The sequence below is a fragment of the Ictalurus punctatus genome, chromosome 14, assembly GCF_001660625.3.
Source record: "Ictalurus punctatus breed USDA103 chromosome 14, Coco_2.0, whole genome shotgun sequence".
In the NCBI taxonomy this organism is placed as follows: Eukaryota; Metazoa; Chordata; class Actinopteri; order Siluriformes; family Ictaluridae; genus Ictalurus; species Ictalurus punctatus.
Genome location: NC_030429.2, coordinates 5,277,587 through 5,296,660, shown reverse-complemented (window position 1 = coordinate 5,296,660; position 19,074 = coordinate 5,277,587). Strand labels below are relative to the sequence as shown.

At 37.7% G+C, this 19,074-nt stretch overlaps 1 protein-coding gene across 2 annotated transcripts in view; it reads right to left on the bottom strand.

Moving 5' to 3' along the window:
* atp10b (ATPase phospholipid transporting 10B) overlaps nt 1–19,074 on the bottom strand; it is a 41,245-nt gene that overhangs the window by 12,995 nt on the left and 9,176 nt on the right. For both annotated transcript variants that reach the window (XR_001814695.3, XM_017486240.3), the window contains exons 2-9: nt 13,192–13,396; nt 10,529–10,614; nt 7,650–7,753; nt 6,999–7,130; nt 6,493–6,620; nt 4,166–4,418; nt 3,832–4,046; nt 1,642–1,791 (exon numbers count right to left, since the gene is read on the bottom strand). Coding sequence is in view for 1 of the 2 variants with exons in the window: in XM_017486240.3 (XP_017341729.1) it covers nt 1,642–1,791; nt 3,832–4,046; nt 4,166–4,418; nt 6,493–6,620; nt 6,999–7,130; nt 7,650–7,753; nt 10,529–10,614; nt 13,192–13,396 (1,273 nt within the window). In the remaining variant the exon portion in view is untranslated. The remainder of the gene's footprint in view (nt 1–1,641; nt 1,792–3,831; nt 4,047–4,165; nt 4,419–6,492; nt 6,621–6,998; nt 7,131–7,649; nt 7,754–10,528; nt 10,615–13,191; nt 13,397–19,074) is intronic.

The following is a 19,074-nucleotide window of genomic DNA, read 5'->3' as shown; positions in this document are numbered from 1 at the left end:
GTAACTTAGTAATATGTGGGAATGAGATAATTAATGGCAGTCAAATGTTAATAGGACATGTTCATTGTGCTGTGGCCTATATTGGAGTATTTTATTGTAACCACCAAGTCCATTGGGGAAAAATGCACTTGAAAATCTGTCTGGTTTAGCTAAGGTGTACATACCAATAAAGTTTAAATGCATATTTTCTTATTAATTATCGGACATAATACTTGTTTTATTAATAGAATAAAATGTTTGTCCAACTAAAACACTTTTTTTTTATTATTTAACTCTAATGTATAAAGCCACAGCCATTTCTATCTAAGCCATCTCTATTCTAAGTTCTATCATTTGCCTTGATTAGTTAAGGAGTCTAGTCTATTGTTCTTTCATATGAAATCACTTCACTGTAACAATTCTGAAAATTATGCAAAGAAAATAAAGACTTCAATAAAGATATGACTTAAATTTTGATGCTGATAAAAAGCTAAGTTTCATTAGGGTTTCTATATAACTTCATATTAAATAGCAATAGAGTAGCGAGTTTATCATTACTACATCTTGTTCCATTGGTAAGTTGCAGCCACAATTTAAATATCCCATTCCTTTGCATTACAAAATAGTGAACACAACTTAATTATCTCATTCCTAACATTACTAAATAGTGACCACAACTTAATTATGTAATTACTGATATTACTAAATAGTGACCACAGCTTAATTATCTCATTCCTTTGCATTAGTAAATAGTGACAAAAACTTAATTTTCTTGTTCACACGCATTACTAAATAGTGACCACATCTTAACTATCTTGTTTCCTTGCATTCCTAAATAATGACCACAACCATCAATATCTTTTTCCTTTGCATTATTAAATAGTGACCACAACTGAAATAATCTTACTTCCTTCTGCACCTAAGTAGTGACCATGGCCTAATTATCTTTTTCCCAAACAATAATAGGTCACACATTATTTTCATTAAGTAAAGATGTCACCTGTGGGGCTCTTTGCATTTCAATTTGGGAACCAGTTGATTAATTGGCAGCCAGAATTTTAACACATCATTCAAATCTCTCACTGTCATTTCTGTTAAAATATGTCTTCATAACCTCCCCCAGGGCACAACTACCTTGCTGTACCATTGCTAATCAAATGAATTAGAACCAGCCTGGTTCCCTCTTTGAATCTTATTATGGTCTGAAGACATTTACATTTACACCTTGGACAAAAATGTTTTGGCATGGGTTTCTCAAGATAAATTGAGAAAAAGACCTTTCTCAAACCATTCTATTAAGTTCACACAGCTTAAGACTGAGACTGCAAACAAGGAATGACCTCTGGCCTAAGAGGAGAAAGTTCTAATAGCATACAACTAGAACAGATCTTCTGCTGCTTGTATGCACATAAATATCCTCATTTTTCACAGCAGCACTGAGCTGTTTCAAAGTAGGTAGAGTAGGATTAGTCATACAGGACATAATAATATCTGCCGGGCATCGGGGATGGAGACACATATACTCTGCTTCCAGGAGTAGTCACTGTGCATGGTGCACTATTAGTGCTATTATTTTGACATCAAGGCTGTTTTTGTGCTGTGACTCAGTTCATGAGAGCATAGCGCTGTCCTTTGCAAGGTTATCATGATCACTTCTCTTACCCTTTGTCTCTGGGCTGCTTTTGTTGAAACCACTACAGTGTTGCAGATGGCTAAAGCCAAAAAGAACTCCAGGTAGTGTGCATTTTTCCTCCCACACTCAGCGTCTTCTACTAGCTGGAGCAGTGTCTGGTCTGGAAGCACCTCAGTTTCCTGTTCAACCAAACAACAAGCCAAAATCCTTAGTGGCGAGGCATGGCACAACACACACACACGCTGACATGACCCACCCAAAGCATTGTGTCATATGCATCCCCATGGTGGATATCGTAAAATGGAATGAGAGGAAGGTATGTTTTGATGGGGGAAGCTGTGGGAAAGAGTGGTGGGCTATGGGATAGCAGTAGGCCATGTTTAATGCACCTCAGCAGGCCCATATGTCAGTGCACAGACATCGAGAGCAATGGAGCCAGCATCCCTCCATTTCTTTCTCACACCAAGCTGGCCGGCCATCTGCGTACTGGATCTGTCCACTTTCAGGGATGAGACATTGGCGGTCTGTTCGCTCTTATTTGATACCATCTCACCTCATCTCATCTGCACCTGCCACTAACACTCATATAAACACAGCTCACTGCAGATCCTCTCCACAGGGTATCCCTACTAAATCTGCTGAAATAATAGTGTTATTGATTCAGTACCCTGCCACGCGTCACTGGGGAAAGATCTGACCACCAAGCAGACAGGTTTATAGTTCTGTTGTCCAGGCTATTAAAAAATTTATCTAGTCACCTATGTGGGTGTACAAACTGTCAATTTTTAATTGATTAGATATTTTCTAAACTTAAATTATTCTTTTGACCATTGTGTGAGGTATGATAGCAGTTTCTGTACACAGTAAAATCCCTGGTGTTGAATTAACACCCAGAATGTTTATATGAGTCCAATGGACTTATATAAACACTGTAGGGTGTAAATTCAACACTGTGGGTGTTAAATCAACACTGGTGATTTTGCTGTGTAGAAGGGTTTACTAGATAAATAAATTTAATTAGAAAAAGCCACAATGTGTAATAGTATTAAATAGAGGACCATATAGTCAAATAATCTTTAACACACCATCGTGTTATGGGAGTTGAAATACTGAATGCTTCAATTTTAGTTATGTGGGAAGGTGAATGAACTATTGAAATTTCATCATGGTACGGATAGACTCACCCTTAATGTTTCTTTCACTATTAGTGTTGGTTTGTTCTTCAAAATAAGCTTACACATGACGGTTAATTAAATCAGATGAACATTTCTGCCTTCGCAAGACTCTGTGATATTTAGTTTCTTTTTTTTTCTTTTTTTCTTTTTTTGCTTTTCCTTGGACATTTTTGCACTTTTTCTTCATTTTAGACATAGGCTGTAACTTGTGGTAGCTATCTTTATGATTGGCCATTAGTTTTAAAAAATGCCAAATGGCACAGTTGGTCTAAAATAGCCAGTGCGGGGGTAAAATGATTTTATCGCTTATTGTTTTTCATTGCAACATTGCAAAACTAGACAAATGACAGTTAAAAGCAGACACCTGGACACACAGCTTGAAAACTAAACTGTCCTAGTGAAAACTGGTTGAGTGCCAACCTTGCTGCCCTGTCCCTGTCCCATTTCTACTGGACAGTGTATATGGCATGGTATGACATGGTATGGTGTCCAATCCCACATTTTGTTGTTATATCTGTTGCTAAGTGAATGTAACCATGGGCCTATGCTAAATTTGGTTATCAAGGTAACAGGGACATATGGATAGAGCTAGTAATAGTGGTCAGACAACCTTCATATTGGAACTAGCTAAAATTGCTTTTCTAACAGGCAGTCATGTCATAAATCTTTAGTACTAGTGTATGACAACATTCCCACATGGTACAACATTCAGCGTTAAGCTTCTTCTCCAAATATTGTTGTCTGTTCACATAAAACCATTTCAGAATTCATGTACTTCAGATTTTGAAGGTCCTCCATTGGTGCTGCTGCTACTATTGGCATTGTTTACTGTTAACATTAACATCAGTAGAAAAGCAAGTATCTCAAAACCTCGAGAGAACTGCTATCTTTCCTGGTACGATTACAGAGAAACAAATACAGGTATTTGACCATGATATGGATTATTTTGGATTCAGCTAAGTAACTATGCCATGCTTGTATCACAGTGTCTGGTGTGAAAGAGCGATCCAATGTAAACTCAGAAGTACTGCCAAAAGATCTCACCAGTGGGCTGCTGAAAGCGAGGATTCCAGGGGTTCCTGCTATGACCCTTGGCCTGTGAAATCTGCTCCTGGCAAAAGTGTTGTAAAAATGTTGTCTGCCTCCTGCTGGGCCTTCCTGGAGCTCCTCCAGAGAAAATACAGAAAGCTGTCGGTTCTGTTGGTAAATAACCTCCTCATCTTGATCTGTCTCCCCTGCCAGAATGGCCAATCGGGTTGCTACAAAAAACCAACAACAACCGTGTTATCAGCCAGAGCAAGTGATTACAGCATAAACTGATGTGTTGCTGTATTTCTGGGATCCAACCCCAGAACACCTGGAGTTGCCCTAAGCTCACCATTATCCTCATGAGGGAATTCAGTTCCCATTATAGTGCAGCGGCGGAACACCATTTTGTTCTCAGTCAGAGTCCCTGTCTTGTCTGAGAAGACATATTGGATCTGCCCCAGGTCCTCTGTGATATTAAGAGCACGACACTGGACCCGAGAATCCTTCTCTTCATCATACATGTCCAAGTCTTGAGTGATGAAGAAGACCTGGCCAATCTTCACCAGCTCGATGGACAGGTAGAGTGAAATTGGAATCATCACCTGGACAGAGAGGTAATTCTTATAATTTGCTTCGTGACTGCTTAGCGCAGTCCTGATGTAACACGATGGATTTTGTGCATTGTGGGTACACAGAAATATAAATAGACATTATTGTGTACAAAAAATTGTTTTGATTGATAGCACGCCATGCCTTTTTTTCCAACATTGAGAGTTTACTGATGCTTTAGTGGTAGCTGTCTGGAGTGAGAAATGACAGCCTGGAGAGCTAATCACTTTTACACATTGAAACTATTTAAAAACAATATCTATACTTTTTTAAACTGGAGCAGTTAGTTTGTTTGTCACTGTTGACTCAAATGGGTTCAGGCCATTAGTTCCCATGTATCATTTGAATGAGGCATTCAAAAGTTGAACAGACAGCTGTGTGTGTGTGTGTGTGTGTGTGTGTGTGTGTGTGTGTGTGTGTGTGTGTGTGTGTGTGTGTGTGTGTGTGTGCCATATACAGTATCTCACAAAAGTGAGTACACCCCTCACATTTTTGTAAATATTAGATTATATCTTTTAATGTGACAACACTGAAGAAATGACACTTTGCTACAATGTAAAGTAGTGAGTGTACAGCTTGTGTAGCAATGTAAATTTGCACACAGCCATTAATGTCTAAACCGCTGGCAACAAAAGTGAGTACACCCCTAAGTGAAAATGTCCAAATTGAGCCCAAAGTGTCAATATTTTGTGTGGCCACCATTATTTTCCAGCACTGCCTTAACCCTCTTGGGCATGGAGTTCATCAGAGCATCACAGGTTGCCACTGGAGTCCTCTTCCACTCCTCCATGATGACAACACAGAGCTGGTGGATGTTAGAGACCTTGTGCTCCTCCACCTTCCTTGAGGATGCCCCACAGATGCTCAATAGGGTTTAGGTCTGGAGACATGCTTGGCCAGTCCATCACCTTCACCCTCAGCTTCTTTAGCAAGGCAGTGGTCGTCTTGGAGGTGTGTTTGGGGTCGTTATCATGCTGGAATACTGAATACTGATCATGCTCTGCTTCAGTATGTCACAGTACATGTTAGCATTCATGGTTCCCTCAATGAACTGTAGCTCCCCAGTGCCGGCAGCACTCATGCAGCCCCAGACCATGACACTCCCACCAACATGCTTGACTGTAGGCAAGACACACTTGTCTTTGTACTCCTCACCTGGTTGCCGCCACACAAGCTTGACACCATCTGAACCAATAAGTTTATCTTGGTCTCATCAGACCACAGGACATGGTTCCAGTAATCCATGTCCTTAGTCTGCTTGTCTTCAGTAAACTGTTTGCGGGCTTTCTTGTGCATCATCTTTAGAAGAGGCTTTCTTCTGGGAACGACAGCCATGCAGACCAATTTGATGCAGTGTGTGGCGTATGGTCTGAGCACTGACAGGCTGACCCCCCACCCCTTCAACCTCTGCAGCAATGCTGGCAGCACTCATAAGTCTATTTCCCAAAGAGAACCTCTGGATATGACGCTGAGCATGTGCACCGAGCATCGTGGAACCTGTCCTGTTAAACCGCTGTATGGTCTTGGCCACCATGCTGCAGCTCAGTGTCATGGTCTTGGCAATCTTCTTATAGCCTAGGCCATCTTTATGTAGAGAAACAATTCTTTTTTTCAGATACTCTTAGAGTTCTTTGCCATGAGATGGCATGTTGAACTTCCAGTGGCCAGTATGAGGGAGTGTGAGAGCGATGACACCAAATTTAACACACCTGCTCCCCATTCACACCTGAGACCTTGTAACACTAACAAGTCACATCACACGGGGAGGGAAAATGGCTAATTGGGCCCAATTTGGACATTTTTATTTAGGGGTGTACTCACTTTTGTTGCCAGTAGTTTAAACATTAATGGCTGTGTGTTGAGTTATTTTGAGGGGACAGCAAATTTTCACTGTTACACAAGCTGTATACTCACTACTTTACATTGTAGCAAAGTGTCATTTCTTCAGTATTGTCACATGAAAAGATATAATCAAATATTTACAAAAATGTGAGGGGTGTACTCACTTTTGTGAGATACTGTAACTAATAATCTAAAACATATCAAATGCAGTATTACATCTTATACCTGCAGTAGGATAATCATGGTAAAGAACACATAGATCCCTGCCCGCAATGGAGAGATAAAACTCCCATCACTTTCTGGGATAAAATAGATTGGGATACTCGGGAAAGTCTCCAACCAATAGACATGACCTATGAGAACAAAAGAGAAAATTAGGAATCGAGAGAAATTAATTCTTTGCCTTCTTAAGAGACTTTCTCATGTGTGAATTTATTCTGAGTAGTTTTCTCTAACTTCAACCTTATATAGAAAAGAAAAAGGCAGATTTCGCACAAGGTCATAACAGCTCTATCTACATCTCCTGTGCGATCATCTGTCATGCTGCGAAAGCTCAGGCAAGATTGAAATATAACATCAACTGTGGCTTCCCCAGTGTATCAACACAGAACCACTTTGTAATGTCTGGATTAAGCAATTTTTTTTTAACATTTCAGTCAGCCACACTTCAAGCCTGCTAGTGATCTATATGTACACATGTTTGAGCTAGGGACCTCCTCCTTCCCACTTACCCGTAGCTCCTATCAGACACATGCAGAAGAGCAGAAGCACGCAGAGGAACACATCTTTGTTCATCTTTCTCTCCAGCTTGCTACGTTTGTACCTTGGCCTGTCGTTGTTTAGCATGGACTTGGTCTCATGGCCTGTAGTGGGGGAAAAAAATAATTAATTACCACTGAAAATGGCATTGTAGTAACCATGCATAGGCTGTATAATGTGTATAATGTAATGTAACACAGTATAAAACAGGTGGTCATTTACATATGAAATACATGTGCAATACTATATACTGTATAATTAATGATTAAAGTAACAATGTTCATTCCTATTTCATTGGATAGGGATACATTAAAAAAAAATGCAGACCGAGTACATGCTTGCGTAAATATTGATATTGATAATAATAGTATAGATATTAGAATATTACCTAATATTTACAAAGTATTAAGTAATCAGGAGCATCATGGAACATTTTATATAGCTATGGTTATGCTGGTTGCTCCCATTTGCTGCTGGCAATGACTTCCTAACATGTAGTTTCAGAGCATTTCTTTATGACCCCCAATAACAGTAGGTATAGATGTATCTCTACTACTGATGTGACAAGAGTTTATTACAGGATGCATGATCCAGCAGTTGAATGTACAGAAACAGAACTATACCTGCATACACCACTATCCCTGAGGCATGCGCTGTATTTCTGACTGTGCATCCACGTAGTAATAAGCTCTCATTGTCAAAACCTCTCTTCTCCTTGTCTTTTTCTCTGTGAGAGCAAACACATGTACACAGACATTGGATAACATTAAAATTCACTGCAACAGTACCAGATCAGCTGACACAGACAGGCCCTGAGATCTCTGCTTTGTATACGCAAAGAGGGTCAGTCAAATCACGTCAAGTGGGTTTTTATTGCCATTCCTCTATATAGCATGTATATATTGGAAGGAAATGTTGTTTCTCCAGGACCATGGTGCAACACATACTGTAACAGTACGCAAGACTACATAAAGTGCAATAAAGAATAGTGTGAAATGAGTGCAAAGTCTATAGCAGAGCTTCTCAAACTTTTTGGAGACAAGGACCCCTTTAACTGTAAAATAAATTGTGATTTTAAGAAAATCAGAAGCTATAAGTAAGAGAATGAAAAGACCACCATCTAATAGGTGTTAGCTGTTTCTCATGCAAAATGCTACATCAGCCAACCTGTAATACATGCAGGTTCAATAATATGTAAAGTATACTGCTTTTCATGTCAGTGATGCAGGTTACATTCAAAGAATGCAAACTACTAGGCAGAGTAAAACCTGAAAACTTCTTCTATGAGCATTATCCAACGACTTAAATATTAGACTCATTATTTAAATGTTTACAGTCAAATTCATTCTATTTATTGTAGCCCTAGAGCTTTGTTTTATTGCTTTCCAATGACAGAACACATTAGGCACAAGTTAGAGTGGACGTTCGAGTGCAAGAACTTCCATGATGGAGCAGAAGAACTCAAATGGCCTGCACAGAGCTCTGACCTCAACCACATTCCTATTTCATAATGAATTGGAACACTGACTGCATGCCAGGCCTCCTCGCCCGACATCAGAGCTCAGCCTCACTTATGAGCATGGCACCCATAGCCACACTAAAAAATTTAATTGAAAGCCTTCCAAGAAGAACAACAAAGAAGGATTAAATCTGGAACGGGATGTTCAGTAAGCACACATGGGTATAATGGTCAGGTGTCCACATACTTTTGCCATATAGTGTATATCATGGTGTTCAAACACAGTACCTGATGACTATTTAGCAACCATGGGCATTTAACGTTAGTATAGTTGTAGCAGTCTATTCCTTGAAATATTATTGCTAAGAAACACTTTTGCTGCTGGGTGAAATGATTAAGACGAACTTTAAAACATTCACGTCCAGTTTGAAGTACCACCACAACAACAAATTCAATCAGAGTTTGGCCTTCAGTTGGTGAAATGGTATACAGAGCTGACTGATTCAAACTGACAGCTAAACTGCCACACAGGCCAAATTATCAACACACACCATTACAATTCATTTGTGACTGCCTACATAAGCAAATGTTTTGATGATGTACTGATGACCAAAATTATCAGATAATAAAAAATAATCACACAGCTGAGAGCCCATTATACAACCTCCAGTTCAACTGACAAATCTGCTCTCATACATCTTATAAATGCTCAGCAATATCATTAGTGGCGAATTAACACCGACAGTGTTTATATAGGTCCAATTTCACACAAATGAACGCTGAAAGAGTTAATACTGTAGAAGTTAATTCAACACTGGAGATTTTGCTGTGTAAAAAGGGTTGACATCTTATACTACAAGTGTTGACAAACTACTGAATGACCAGAGGAACACCTGGCTTTTGTGGCAGGACATTTACGCTGTTACAGATTATAAGACCAGGACTAGCACCAGCCTTGATTTTAGTGATGGTTCCCTACCAGACACACTAAACTTCACAACTTTTATGGAAGTTTCAAAAATGGGAACATGGGTCATTCAGAAAGGCAATGTCTTTATGAGCTACCATTCTACCTATATTAAGGGAGTAACTCATTGCCACTATCTGTATGTTTAGTGCTCCAAATATCCATATCAAGAACAGAACAGCTTCAGTGCTCCAAAATGTCCCATTGGTGTTTAACTGGATTGATATCTGGTGACTGTGAAGGCCATGGCACATTATTTACATTGTTTTCATTGTTAAACCATCCGGTGAGCCCTTGTGCCCTGTGGTTATGGGTGGAGCCATTCTGGAATAGACCCCCACCAGGATAGAACCAATAAAGGTGATCAATCAAAAAAACTTTGCATTAATTTGCAGTAACAAGTGGACTCCAAATGCCCTCATAGCATAATTTTTTTTTTTTTTTTTTTGACATATTGTCACCTATCTGATAATGTGGTAGGTTGGAGGTTGTGTAAAAATCTTAATATGCACTGTAATATTTGATCAATATAGCAATCTAAGGTATAGAGGCTCATCATTGACAATAATCCTGCTGCTGGATCGGGGTTTAATGTCTCAGTAATTTCCTCAAGCCTATTTGTTTCAGTATTACCCACAACAGTATGTATCTTTTGATTGTGATTGTAATACATTTGGCTTGACCTTAATGAGTTATTTTTTATTATTCAATGTAGACTATATTGTGTGAAGCTAAGCAGAACGAAAATGCTCATATAAAACAAAGAGCAGTATCAGGGAATCTTTCAGGTACTTATCAATCTAGTTAGACCAACACATTGGAGATAAACGTCACTTCCTTCAGATCTTTTGGACATGCTTGTACTTACTTTAGTGGAATGTGTGATAGTAAAAGTGATAAACGATATCACCTTTTCCTGCTTTTTTTAGGGAGTGGTGTGGCCAGAAAAACACACGGACTGAATATTTCTTACAGCATTCATTGGTATGGATCAGGCAAATTGAGAGAGGAAGTGGAAGCCTGATGCGGTTGATCATGCATGAAATTGACTGTAGAGGGTTCTCTGGGATACTCACAGAAAGCCATTGAAATTGTTCAGGTTGTTGTTGGGCTTCTCGCAAACCACAGTACTCTTGAAGTTTCGTGGTTCAAACGGAGTATTCTGAAACACAGAAGCAACAATCAAATTAATTTGCATGGTTTCAAATTTATACTTAGTTGAATGATTAGAAATCATCAGATATTCAATAGACACTTTATTAGACACACCTGCCTTGGTGGTGCACAGTGTAGGTGTACAGTTTCTGTAGACACTATATGAGGATGTTTATATTATAATCATACTCCAGTCCTTTATCAGTACCAGTTTCCCACCAGGATACTGGATATTTGTGGCTGATGAACTCTCAATAATTGTGTGTTAAAAAACCCCCAGCACTGCTGCACCTTATGCAACACCAGAACCATGACTAGTAAGATAACACTACCATGTAAATATCACTGCTGGACTGAGAATGGTCCTCCCTTAAATAATAGCAGGGTAGCCATATTTCCTTTCACTGATGGATGGGATAGTGGGCTGACATAGTGTACATAACAACAGATGACTTACAGAGTAATTGTGGACTTACAAAATGGCCTACACTGTAGATAAAATCGATACAAATGGTCAATGAGTACACACACACAAAAAAATGCTGGGTTATGTTTATAACTCAGTTGCTGGGTCAACTTGACCAAAATTGGGTTGATAATAGGAAATGCTGCATGCTGGGTTGGGGATCTGAATGAGAACAGTTGCACTGAGATTAATTTTCTGCAATTTTCTACAGTACCTGTCGAGACAACCAGAAAACATCGAAAGTAAAAGAAATCAGCTACATTTGCAAGAAATACAAGTTTATATTTACGTTCAACTCAATGTATAAGTTAATGGAACCTTTAGAAATTATATTTCTGTGTTAGAAACCAGACATTATGTAAGCAATGACTTCATGTGGTTTAGCTTGATAGTCAATATTAACATGCTGATAAAAGGTACTCTAGCTAATGCTATTGAGCGGAAAATATGGCTGAAGTTATGTTCTTGTAATAAATAAGACAAATACTTGTTTTTGTAAGAAAATATTAAAGATTAGATTAAATTAACATAATTATATTTACAGTTAGCAGGAAGTTACCTAATTTTGGGGTACTTCATAATTATTAATGTTACTTCTAGCTAGTTAAAAATTACCTCGCACTTTCACTGGTGTCTATAGCCTGGTAACGTAAATATTTTTACCCACAACTTGGATAAAAAAAATCCAACCAGCGTCCTTAAGTTAAAATTGTAACCCAAGCTCACTGGGTTAAAACAACCCGTACTAGTACCCAGCGCTGGGTTTCCAAACTGACCCCAACTGGGTTATTTTTAGCCCAGCTGTTTTTAGAGGGCATAACTATGAGGTAAGTACACCCAATAAAGTGGCAAATATGTGCCTTTTATAATTAAATGTCAGATTTTCTTAAAACCAGAAACTGGAAGTAAGAGACTAAAAAGTCCACCATGAGGTTGACTAGCTGTTTCTCGTGCAAAATGCAACATCAGCCAACCTGTAATAGATGCAGGTTCAATAATATGTAAAGCACGTTGCTTTGCACATCAGTGATGCAGGTTGTATGCAGAGAATGCAAACTACTAGGAGTTAAACCTGAGAATTGAGCAAGAATCTTGTGTGAGTATAGGTAAAAAATGAACACCAAAGATGGCATAGCAAGGAAGGCATACTGATCCTGATCAAAATCTTTCCATCAGAATATTTTATAACTATCATAAATATCATACACTGATCAGCCATAACATTAAAACACCTGACAGGTGACATGAATAACAAGGATTATCTCGTTACATTGGCACCTGTCAATATGATGGATCACTTGACCATCACACCCCCATTGCTGTTCTGGTCATCTGATTCATTCAGCCACAAGAGCATTAGTGAGGTCATGTTGGACTAGGAGATCTGGGGTGCAGTTAGTGTTTCAGTTCATCCCAAAGGAGTTCAGTGGGGCTGAGGTCAGGGCTCTGTGAAGGACACTCGAGTTCTTCCACTCCAACCTTGGCACACTATGCCTTCATGGTTTGTGCACAGGGGCATTGTTATGCTGGAACAGGTTTGGGCCTATTAGTTCCCGTGAAGGGAAATTGTAAAGCTACAACATTCTATACAATTGTGTGTTTCCAAATTAGCCACAGTATGTAGATGAACCACATATGGGTGTGATGGTCAGGTGTCCACAAACTTTTGCCAATATAGTGTATGTAGTTAAATATTAGAAATATACTTGCAGGCTTTCAGACTAAAAAAGTTTTTGACTTTGCCTAACCCCTTAAACTCACAGCACCTGTCCAGGTCCAACCTTAAATTCAGCACTCTCGTGAATGCATACTTGTCTTTACTAAATAATTTATAGTAATTACTGACTTATGATGCTTTAAAATGAATAGATTAATAATAAGCTTGACCTTTAATAATGGAGTTAAACTAAACAATAATGGCAGTAAATGTTCCCTAGACAGAAAATCAACTTTAGCCAATAGTCTTAGACCATGGGAATTCTCCATTAAAAAGGCATGGTAGTTTCAGGTTATGTATAATCATTTGAGAAGTGAAGTCATTTTGTGAGCACATAAACAATGTTTATTGCCCTGCATAAGCTTTGTTTGAAGTTTTTTGGTTTAGAACAGGATCCTCACCAGTCTGGAGAAACCAGCCACCACTTTCTTCTGCTTCAGATTGGTCTCGCCATCCAGATTGGCCGTTTCCATGTAACACACGCCATTAGGGTTGGACGTGTGCAGGAGCAAGATGTCTGCTGGGATGATCTCATTGGAGAGCACTTGGACAAAATCCCCCACCCGTACATCCTTCCATCTTTTCTCAACAAAGCTCCGCTGGCTCCTGGAAAAAGACAGACAGACACTCAGCTAGTGACCTGGAGCCCCATTGTGCATAAACCTGCTCTGAATTAAACTGTATGCCAGTGAGAGAGGTACACATTATATTTGAAACAAATATGCTTTCATTCAACCATAAAGTTGTTTTTAATCTTGTTTACATGTTGAAAACCTGTCTGCCCCCCAGCCCACCTCCCTTAGTCCAAAGATATGCATGGTAGGGTGATTGGCATGTCCAAGGTGTCCATAATGTAAGAATCAGTGTGTGAACGTGTGCGTGATTGTGTCCTGTGATGGACCTGCGCCCCGTCCAGGGTGTACCCCACCTTGTACCCCATGCTCCCTGGGATAGGCTCCAGGTTCCCTGTGACCCAGTAGGATAAGCGGTATAGAAAATGGATGGATGGATAGAGACACTACAGAATACTAATTTGACTACAGAAGCATCAAATATGTTAATGCATGCCATGGTTGTTTCTTCTTATTATTATTATTAGTTTTTAATTTAACATTTATTTAACACATTGAGGCAGCACAGTAATTATGACAAACAACATTCAACAAGTTTTTAAATAATTTGTTCAACATCACTGTCTAATATTAAACCCCCGTATTTAAATGATGACACTAATTTTATCAGTCTGCACTGCAAGGTACAATTGGATGTAAAAATTTGGGCACCTTTGGCTACATTAAATATTATGTTGATATTTGAAGTGAAAAGACATAAACACAACTGCTACAGCAAACTATATTAAGAACAATATTGCATATGCATATGCATATGCATACAATTGTAAATATTTGAAGAATAGAAGTAAGATGCATCACATTTTTAGAATTTTTTAAAATTAATTTTAAAAAATCATTTGGGACTAGTTTTGGATTGTTAAGATTTTGCTTTACTGTTTCAAATCCTTTTGCAGATAAAAAAAAAAAATGCAGAAAAATAGACGTGTCATTAGCATATCAGCATATGACACATTATTGGTAACATCACTAATATATATAGTCATATAACAGAGGCCCCAAAATTGAACTCTGGAACTTCAACTTCAACATTCATCATATCAGGGGAAAAAAATAAATCAGAAATATACACCAATCATTCCTAAACCCCCCCCCCCCCCCCCCCCCCAATATCATAATTGTAACATTTTAGCTAAGTATTGCTTTTTAAGCTGTGAAAATTTGATGAAATTCTCAAATGTAATATTGAGTTTTTGGAAAGGTCTTGCTCCTCTAGTGCTTGGAGAATTTGTATTGGCCAATAAAATCACAAATACTGTAGGCTTACAAGAAGTGATTCAACGATAGCATTAAGGAAAAGGTTACGAGCAATGCCATTACGTGTTTTTGGTCAGTGTGTACTTTCTTGAATAGAGTGAATTGCTGATTTAAATTATTTTAAACACATTGAAAAGAAAGTGCCAGCATGATGTTTAGTTATATACCGTGTAACTCATTTTACTTTTATGTTTTGTAACCATGTTTGTATAATGCTGCCTTGTGGATTTTTTTTTTTTTTTTGCCCTATTTGTTCGTTTTACTTAGAAATCGTCTTGCCTAGGGACAGCAAAAGAAAATTAGCCCTTTGGCTAAACCTGACATATTTACATCATAAATGCTGATGTTGATTAATGTGTATTGTCCCCAAGGCCATAACTAGCTATAAATTCACTGAAGTCTGGACCTCGGTAGTTTCAAGAAGTTTTGTTTTTTATCTCCACTTGTCAGATTCAAAAGGAAACAGTGACGTCCTGATAATGCGGTGTCAGAATGTAGTCCGCTAAAACTCAGCAGAGATGACTGATTTATCTTAGTGATGATCTCAGAGCACCCACAGACTTAATCACCATATTATGTTTAGTTATGTTATGTTATCCTGTCTTATCTCATGAGATAAGATAACTCTTATCACATGAGACAATGTGTTACCAGACTTTTACTTTTCATTGACATCTGACCTAGCTATTATATAATTGAGATTAGCAGTTTATAAAATACAAACCACAATCTTTTTTTTTTTTTTCCAAACTACTAACTCTGCTAGCCAAATATGTCTGCTAGTTGCAGTAACATTATTTGATAAGATTACAAGCTACTTATAAGCTACTTATAAGCAAACACTTAATGTTAATTCAGTTTTAAGTTCTATTGTGTAATCCTACTCCTAACATACTACTCACAGATAACATGCTGGCTTACGCTTAAGTGCATCTTATTAGTATTTGCTGTCTGTAATATCACGTGTTATGTTTGTAATTGTCTACTGCTGTGCCAAAACAATCTACAAGCATGCTACAAATTCATTATTAACTATGATATTGATGACACAGTATTATGTCCTGTTATTCATAAATCAGCAGGTTACTTAAGCTGTCTTGTGAAACAAAATATGTAACTCAATCAGCAATTGATCTAATACACATTTAGAGATATAATATATTAACTACGACACATTCCTGCAATGTGGACCTCACTAAAATTTTTGATCCCAGTCACAGCCACAGTAAATAATTAAATAAATAAAGATAATTTAATGTGCTATCTGAATGCATTATGCTCTCTGATCTAATGAGAAGAAAAACATCCATTTCATTGCCTAATTCTTTTTTTTTTTCCTAGTGTGTTTGGGTCGTGCGAGTGCAAGTCTCATTATCAAAATAGGCACTATATTTAGACTGGAACAGGGTGGAGATATCCAAGGTTACAAAGATACAGTGCATTAACTTAATGTAAATTTCCACATCATCTTTTCAGCTAAGTGATGAGACTGATGAGAAAGACACAAAACTTGAATGATGATAGGTTTCACCAGGCATGCAGCCCAACACGTAGGACGAGGAGGGTTGCGTTCTTGAGCAAGACACCTAAGGCATCCTAGAACAGCCTCTCCTCAAACCGAAAAGCCTGCCAGACAACAGACGCATATTTAACATACTGTTTTGTCATGTCTTTTTGTTAAAAGATATCCTCTCTTAGAAATTAAATAATTTGCTATGTAAAGAGCCTGCAGGTATTTAAATGAACAGCGGAAGACTCATAGACAGATTCATGTTGTTCATTTGTAAGGATTTTACCTATTTTTAGAGCAAATACATTTCTATGCTAAACCTATTTACAGCAAATTTTAGCTTACCAAGCGCTAAGCAGCTGGAAATTTATGGAATAGGAGAGGTTCATTCTGTTATTATATAAGATTTGCAATTTGACACAAAAAGAAACTGCTTCAAGCAATGAAGACAAAGAATCAGACAAAGCAATCTGCAAAATCTAGCAAAAATGTAAACTTTTCTGCCAGGTCTGCATAACTGCTGGCTTTCTTAATTGAATTCACCCATAATCCTTATCTTTAATAAGACATAATTAGTTTCTATTTTCTGTCTTCTGTCCTCATTTGTTTCAGACGTAGTTCAGTTGACAATCATTGTTACTTGTGATTTATAGCATTCATCCTTAGTTGTAAAGTTTGGAACGAACAACAATTAAACATGAGTACTGACCAAGAAACTTGTAGCTAGTTCAAGCAGTGATAAGGATCTCAAATTTACATGTATTAAGTTTATATCATGTATGTTTCAGAATATAAATATACACTCAACAAGCACTTTAATAGGAACACTTATAGCCATGTTCATTTGTGCGATTATCCAATCAGAGATTATCCAAATCATTGTGGCAGCAGCTTTATGCATAGATAGGTCAAGAGTTTAATTAATGTTTACAAAAATATGAACAGGGATCTGAGGCTACAGTGGGCACAAGTTCAGCTAAACTGGACAGTTGAAGTTCACCTGATCTTTCTCCAATCATCAACTGTACAGTTTGGTTGAGCCTGTGCCCACTGTACCCTCAGATTTCTGTTCTTGGCTGACAGGAGTAGAACCCGATTTAGTCTTCTGCTGTTGTATCCCATCCTAATCAATTTCAGCTTTCTGTCAATTCAAAATAGTCTGCCCATTCTCCTCTGATCTCTCTCCTCAACAACGCATCTGCACCTACATCAGCTGCTCACTGGATGTTTTTTTGTTTTTCACACCAACTCTAGAGACTCCTGAAAATGTTCAGGAGATCAGCAGTTTCTGAAATTCTCAAACCAGCCTGTCTGACACTAACGACCATGCCACAGTCATAATCACTGAGATCAATTTTTCCCCCTATTCTGATGTTTGATGTGAAAATTAACTAAACGCTCTTGACCTGTATTTGCATGATTTCATGCACTGCTCTGCTGCCACACGATAGGCTCATTGGATAATTACATGAATGATAAAGTGGCTCATGAGTTTATGAATGCGGTGTATTCATACTAATCAACTGATATATAATGTCAAATGTAAAAAAAAACAACAACAACAATAACCCACAACAAACAAACAAACAAACAGTATAGGACAATGTACAATAATATAGAGGTTGAAGAAAAAAAGAAATAATATGCATTATGGTAATAATATAAACCATAAAAAGCTAACCAAAAGAATATTTATAAGTCTGTAATAAAAACAATATGTATGCATGATGACTAAGGGTTCTTTTACTATATTTTTTGCTATTGTTACGACATTCAACAGACAGTCACTTAGTAATATATAAGTATAAGTTTTGGACTATAAACATGACAAACAAGAAAGACGTGAAAGAAAGGAAAAAAATAAGAAGACATTAAATATATATTTTTTAAATACTATTAAAAATAAGACAATGAAATATTAAAGTCACAAAAAGCACAGGAACAATGTGCTCTGATTCTCCTCAACAATACTTTTACACAAAAGCATGAACAAGGTTCTTGACATCTTGGAATGTAACAAAAATGCTGAACTCATGATATATTTGATAGTTTCACATGTTATGTTTTGAACAAACTATCACTGATCCAAAAAATAATACTGGCTAGACACTTTCTCCAGTTCAACACTATGTCGATTATCTGATGAGACAAATAATCCACATACCGACTTTATCCTCTGCAAAACTGCAGGACCGGAGGCCATGTATTTTTACTTAGGACAGCTGTCATGTAGCAGAGAAGGAACTCTGAAGTACAGTCCCAGCAGCCACTGCACCTCACTACATCATGGTCACATGACCACCTGCACCTGAATCACGTTCTTGTTAACGAGGACTCATGTATATAGCCATAGTTTGCACTGCACTCCTGGTTTTACGTTTGTCTTTCTTTGTCGTTGTCTTTGTTGCTGTGTTTAGGTCTTTGGTTTATGTTTGGTCTTTGCCATCGTGTTTCGCCACAAGGTCTTTTTGTTTTTTGTGTTGTTGTTTTGGTCTTTATTAAACTTATTATCTGCACTTGCATCCGTCTCCATCTCCAAATCGTGACAACAGCAATCGACCAAGTCTAGACTATATATTGTTTTCTTTTTATTTGTTATTAAGAATCAATTATTAAGAGATAGTATGTCACATTATTGTACAGTATGTGTGTGAACCATCAAAGTTGAACACATTTTTCAGAGAAAGAGGAGAACGTTCTTTAACAGATTTATGTAAAATGTGTGAATGTAATAGATTTCCCACAGAAAATATTCTGCAAATAAGTTAAAAAACAAGTGTGACTTGCAAAAACATTTTGCCACTCACATCAGGCAAAGAAAAACAACTGCTATAAACCGCTTATCACCGTTTTATACTGGACTTTTTTGTGTGTTTTTTTTTTTA